Below are 6,834 nucleotides of genomic sequence, written 5' to 3'. Positions count from 1 at the left end.
GGAAAGAGGGAAAAATAGAGAGGAAGAGAGCAGGAAAAGAGAGAAAGAGAGAGAGGTCTAAAGTATCTCATGCCTATGAAATATTCCTAGGCTTACTTCAGGATATGAAACCTCTCAACAAAATTAGTTACAACAGTTGATTAATACTGAGACTGAACAGCAAGTCATATTTACAGTACCATAACAGATTCTCTACCCGTGATTTTAACCTTCCAAAGCTTTTCAGGACTCTAAGGACTGTCAATCAAAGAACTGTTTCCCGCTCCACTGTAACCCTTCTTACCTGCTGCTACAGCCCTGAAGAGCTTCTCATCCAAAATTCCCCTCAGTCCTCCTTTAAGGAAACTTTCACAAACCATTTTTCCAACTGACTTCCAGCCCAGGGGCTTCATGCCCCTTTACTTCTAATTTGTCCCTATTTTCTTGGTCTTTGTTCATTTAGTAATTTGTGGCAAAGACACTTAAATTACCGGTTGTGCACTATATAAATTCAACATGCTCTTTGCTCCTCTTCGGTCATCTTTTAATATGAACGTCTCTTTAAGGTATGTCCAGATCACAAATATAAGTGTCTTCTTTTATTAAACCTGTCATCTGAATAACAGCAATGAACGCGATGAGAAAGAAAAAATAAGCAGAAAAGCATTTAGCATTTTAGTTTTTATTTACCTTCATATTCTGCTTTCTTTGTTGCTTCTAAGTTTCTCCATTCAGTTCCTACAAGCCTGCTGAGCTCTCCAAAGGAGTAGTCTGGGTGCTGAGCTTTAATCACAGCCCTCATCTCGCTGCTAAATAAGATGTACCCACTCATGTTGATCTTCCTTTTTGATCCCTCTTTCTTGGTGCTGCCCTTAACAGACTTGGGAGTGGACTGTGAGAAAAAGCAGTTATGACCACAAGTGTACAACACACAAAATTCAAAGCTCTAAGAAAGAGAGTTTTAAAATGTTTCCACGTTTCTCTTGAACATATTTGCACAAGGAAAACCTTACAGTCCCTAAAGAGAGACTGCATCTACTGACCATAGGCACACACTTCAGGGGGGGAAAAAAAAAAAAAGAAAAAGGAGAAAATCACAACGCTTTTCAACCCTTGCACAGGTAATGCCACCTTTATAACTAAGGCTTCAAAAACTCTCAGTAAGACAGTGCTGAATGACTACTACTAGCTAAAATCAGTCTATACTGAATGAGAGGACTAAGAAAGGCTGAGTAGCAACTAAGTGACTATTTGGAAGGGCAGAAGAGAATAAAAATAATGATGGCGTGTCACAGATTTAGTCCACTATGCCATTCAGAAATATTGCCATCACAAGTTGAGCAAAACATTTTAACTGCCATTGCACATTTAAGGAAAACGTTTCCCCATTTCCTCCTTGGTCTTTGTAATTCCTACCCTCCCTGGCACCATCTTCCACTCCTCTCATCCCTAAATGCTCTCTGTTTTGCCTGCCAGACTTTCCTTTCTCTCTGGTGTTCACCTTTCTTTATGTAAGTAGCCGTATCTCCTGGAAAAACCCAAAGCCCAGTTTTGCTGATCCCTGTTTACCTGCATGACAGGTTCACATCACATTCTTATGTTGCTGGGTAACAAAAATTCTGCTCTTTTGCCTTTCCCACCATGGATGCTCCTGTTGAGAACTCCTTGATGTTTCCAGTCATCAAAAATTTTAACCTATTCTGACAACCACTGAGATATCACAGCTGCAACCCCCTTTCTGAAGGCTCCCTCCACCTGTATTTGTCTCAGGAGACCATGATTCACCCATACTCTAATCAATAAAGCCCACAAATGTATCATCACACCAGAACTCTCAAAAGGGCCTTGTCATATCCCGAATGTTACAAATTTCTCACATCTTGAAAAGTCTAATTGTTTCCAAATACCTGGCAGGGAAAAAGGGAAAGAAAAACACATGCAATTATCTTGAAATTCTGGCCATGTTACTAACTTCTCCTACTTGCCACTTTGATCCCACAGTTTACCACTTTTCTCTCAGTTAAAAACAAAACTTCAGCAACACCAAGATGCTTAAAAAGTCTTGCTCGTCTCTTTAAGCCAGGCACTGGATAAACTGATGCATACTTGTATGTTCCTCCAAACTTCACCGTACTAATTTCCAGATGGCAATCCACCCTTAATGTTTTCCACTGGGAAGGAAGTCTTCTAGGTCTGTCTCTAAGATGGAGGAAGTGAAGAAAACTCTGCGCTGGTTCTGGGATGTTGCACAGGGCATGTACAACTCATCCTGGCTTCGCAGGCAAGCCCACGTTGGCAGATAGAGAGTATGCTATTCAGAAACAGGAAAATCTAAGGATATATTTGGCCTCTTATATATCTGCACTAAGACAGCTACAAGTTTATTGGCTGGTTTTGCCTTTATAGTGCTGGCAACAGTTTTGGTAACAGTAATCTAACGTAAAAGCCTACCTATCCATTTGGAAGGGCAAACAGGGCTTTGAGAAACTTAAGAATTCTGAATTGAGTTCTTGTATTCTCTGTTTTTTTACACCTCTGATACAAGCATTTTTAAATGAACAGAATCTTTTCCATTTGAGTCAGATAACCGCATATTCAGTTTCAGATGTGTTAAGAGAATAAATCAGGACCCCCTTCTATGCCTTTTCTCAGCCCAGTTGCTAGAGGTTGCACATCTTTTGCTTTCTTAGGTTTGACTTGATTCACAGCAAACTGCAGCAGGAGAGCATCAGGCACCTATCTGTCAAGCCCCACAATACCACATATTCACTTGTCTTGGAGTAGTAAGAACTTCTTTGTTACAAGGAGAAAAAAAAAAAGTTGTTGAAAAGTTCTGGGGTTTAACAGTTGTTAAGTAAGACTCCATACGTTTAAGAGAACATGAAGCAAACACGTGCCTTTTACCTAAGAGCTCTGTTTAAAAAGACACTTTTCACTTGGGAACATCAATAGAACAGAACATATGAAGAAGAAAGTTTATTTCTGTGCTATGTGTTAGCTATCTCTCCGCCAGAGTTAAACTGTGCTCTGAATGCCAGCTGAGACCCTAACATGCCTTTTCTTTTCAAATCAGCAGTGTGAGGAATATGCCAGGGCACTTGTGTAACACACTCACCTCTTAGCATGCACTGCTATCGATCCTTTCCAGTTTTTCTTAGTTGCTGGGGTTCTTCGTGGTTTTTTTTTTTTTCATTTGGTCAGTTTGGTTTTGGTTTTTACTTCAAGTTCTAGACTTCAGAGCTCACATCTGTCTAAAACTAAATACACATTGGACGTATCCCCTGAGCCTCACTTCTCACCAGTTAGCCTGAAAGCTCTGCAAGACTGTTCCACTACAAATAACTAAAAAAACCCCCCAAAAGGCAACTACCAATGTGGCTTTTTAAAGGGATATTATATATTAGTATATTACTTATACTTACTAGCTATTTATAAAATTCAGCACATTAAATCAAGAATAGAGAGACAACCTTGCACAGGAAAAGCCACAGGTCAAAACCCACAATCAAACCCAGCTAAGGCGTTCAATTTCATCAGCTCCTTTTCATGGCATCCAAAGACAGTTACTTCTACCCAGGCGTCACGTCTCTTCTTCGGCTACCGATGAGGCTATCACTTCATGGTCAATGTGACGCAGCAGAAATCCACATTGCTCATTACAGGAGCATCTGAAAACTCCTTCCTGTTCCCAGCAGGTCATTCCCATCACCTCTTTAACGCTGGCATTACCTCGGATGTGGCAACGCGACCAGACAGATGAAGGGTTTAAACCAGTTGCAAACAAATGTTATTTTTGGTTAATTTCCAGTTAGAGCAGCCCCTCACGCTGCTTCAATACTCATTACATAAATACCAGGGCTTGTGTAAGAAACCCAGCAAGAGAGGGAAGAGGATCAGAAGTCACCCATTTAAGCAGCAGCAATGACTCATGATGCATCCAGGTAGCATATAATTACACATAATTATCTTACTTGTTACCCATTTATCAGAAAATTAATACTAAAGTTTCTAGGACAAACAGTTCTTCTAACTTTTTTAGCAAGTTCTTGTTTCCAAGTAAGAATGGTAACTCAATACTAAAAAAGTGATTCTTTTTTTCCTTTGAGGATGATGCACAGCATTTTCTAAAAATGTAGCAACCCCTAACACCCAAAATGATGGCTTTTCTCCAAATTTAAGGAAAAGCTGAAAAATGGGTGTTAGGTAAATTGAGAATTCTAATTAAACCCTCACATCCAAACTTAATATTTAATATTATATTTCTGAACAAATGTTATAGAAAACCTACTAAAATAGTGTCAACATATCATACAAAAATATACACTGGATTTTCCTCAACTGAATTATTTCCTTTAAAAACACTTTAATGGACTTGAATATTATCACCTGGATAATATACTGGATATGTCAAAACTGTTCTGTGTAATTTATTCCATGGACTCGTAAACTGAAGTGTAAGCCTATTCTGTGTACCTGATTAAATGTGCTTGTTTCTTTATCTGGGTTCGGGAAAGAATGTGAAATGTAAAGATTTAAAGGCTTCTCAAGGAAGATCCTTACCTGTGGTGGAGTGTAAGGCATTATATCCAATTCACTAGCTAACGGGGTCTGAAGCTGGGGCATAGAAGGTGTTTCGGTCATATCACCTTCCTCTTCTCCTATCTCCTCCATGTCCTCATCGCCTCCTTCCAGCTCAGCAAATTTTGCTTCTAGCTGCTGGATCTTCTTTTCCAGCAGCGGAGACGGTTCCTTCTGAGGAACTATGGGTTTTCTGAAAGGTGGAGGATGACAAAAAGCAGATGAGAATACACGCACGCTTTACAGGAGACAGCGTACATTTTTGAAGAGAAAACCAACTTTTCTTCCTTTATCACTGAATGACAGGGAAACATGGTGACTCAGGATGTGCCTGTGCTTTCTTTCAGAACCCTGAGCAGAAATCACTCAGTGACTGTGGCCAGTGGTTCATTTCAGGCACTTGTTTGAAGGATTTCTTTATTTTATTTTTTTCTTTTATTTTTATCTTTTTTTAGAAGGGGATTTCAATGCAGCAAATGTTTCATTTCCGCAATAGAAGACAGTTAACACCACATCTTCCTTAGATTTTACGTCTTACTTAGGGTAGAACTTAGTATTTTTCTTAATATCCGTGTTCACCAACAGAAAGCTGTTTTGTTATCCATCGTGAGGACTTAAGTATTTAATGACACCTGAGAGAATTTACCAATCTGAAAATGTACTGACTTCTCCTAAAGTCAAGAGAAAATACAGAAACCATCCGCTGTTGTTAAGACCATGAAAAAAAATTATGTTATCTTGGACTTCTTCCCAAAAGTGTTATTAGTCAACATTTGCCCCCTCCTCCAACTATGCCTTTTATATACGTACTGGGTCTGCCTGGGATGGACTTAATTTTTTGCATAGTGGCCCATATGGTGCTGTGTTTTGGGTTTGTGACCACAACAGCGCTGCTAATGCACTGATGTTGTAGTTACTGCTGAACAGTGTTGGCCCACCATCAAGGCCTTTTTTTGGCCGACTCTGCCCCTGGCAAGAAGGCTGTGGGTGGGCAATAAGCTGCGAGGGGTGACAACCAAGAGAGGTAAGCCAAACTGACAAAAGGGGTATTCCACACCGTATGACATTGTGCTCAGCAATAAAAGCTGGGGGAAAGGAGGAGGAAGGGGGTACATTCGGGCTTACGGTGTTTGTCTTTCCAAGTAACCATTATGCACACTGAGGCCCTGCTTTCCAGGAAATGGCTAAACATCTGCCTGCCAATGCAGAGTAGTGAATTGCTTCCTTATTTTACTTTGTTTGCACATGCAGCTTTGCTTCAGTTATTAAACTGTTTTTGTCTTGACCCAGGAGTTTTTCTTTCTTTTGCGCTTCCGGTTCTCTCCCGCATCCCACTGCAGGGGAGTGAGCAAGCAGCTGGGTGGGGGCTTGGCCACCAACCAGAGTCAGTCCACTCCAGTAAAGAAGAGTGCCCAGGTGACCCCCTCATTCCCATCACCTAAAATAGTATAAGGTTTTACCTAAAATAGTATATTTCATCATCTACAACTTTTGCAGAGAGTGAAAACCTCTTCAGCCCTTTAAATTTCTTCATTTGTTTGTCGCTTTCATTGTAGCGGCTCTCACAAAGAAAAACATCATTTTCAGAGATTTCTGTTGGTCTGCAGGAGAGGAAGTCTTTGAATGACAGAACCACACACTTCCCTGCAGAAATGAAAGAGCTGGGTAAGAAGGCAGCCACACCTGCAAATATTTTACAGAAAGTGTGGAAACTCAAGTTTTTGCCAGTCTTTAAGTCCGGGAGATTCCCAGTACTTGGTGCAACTACAGAAAAGAGACCAATCAAGATCCCTATTAAACAATGTCACTCCCACAAACTTACCGCAACTTTTAGATTTTTTTAAGGAACAAGAAAACCCACAAAATAACAAAACCCCATGATCACTACTCAGTTAACTGTATTTATCACAGCATCATAACTACCAAACAAAGTACACAGTCAGCACCTTATGCAAACAACCGAATTTCAACCTCCTTCTGGACCAACTTTCCAGGTAACACATACTAGAATGACTACATTGATAAGCAAGAAAAACAGAGTTTTCTGTTCTCTGGCTGCAGACAGATATCATTCACTTTGATATCATGTATGTCCTTTATTGTAAGAAAGTTTCTGTATAGTGATAATTCTCACCACAGGTCCCAAAGACAGGAACGTGCATTAGAAATGGACTGAATAATCCCTCCTCCCCCACTCAATGTGAAAAAGCCATACTTGGAGTCAAGCCTACACACAGCCTCAAAAAAAAATTACTTCAGATTGTATAAGAAAAGGAA

At 40.1% G+C, this 6,834-nt stretch overlaps 1 protein-coding gene across 2 annotated transcripts in view; it reads right to left on the bottom strand.

Moving 5' to 3' along the window:
* The window catches only part of PBRM1 (polybromo 1), a 51,262-nt gene that overhangs the window by 11,980 nt on the left and 32,448 nt on the right, over positions 1 to 6,834 (bottom strand). The window contains exons 23-25 of one of the 2 annotated variants that reach the window (XM_010143039.1): positions 6,018 to 6,201; positions 4,623 to 4,750; positions 670 to 873 (exon numbers count right to left, since the gene is read on the bottom strand). In XM_010143039.1, the coding sequence (XP_010141341.1) occupies positions 670 to 873; positions 4,623 to 4,750; positions 6,018 to 6,201 (516 nt within the window). Of the gene's footprint in view, positions 1 to 669; positions 874 to 4,539; positions 4,751 to 6,017; positions 6,202 to 6,834 lie in introns of both variants that reach the window. The other variant, XM_010143038.1, reaches the window with a different exon arrangement.

Source organism: Buceros rhinoceros, unplaced genomic scaffold (genome assembly GCF_000710305.1).
Source record: "Buceros rhinoceros silvestris isolate BGI_N320 unplaced genomic scaffold, ASM71030v1 scaffold35239, whole genome shotgun sequence".
Classification (NCBI taxonomy): domain Eukaryota; kingdom Metazoa; phylum Chordata; class Aves; order Bucerotiformes; family Bucerotidae; genus Buceros; species Buceros rhinoceros.
Note: the sequence above shows the minus strand (reverse complement) of the source record. Positions and strands in the feature narration are given on the sequence as shown.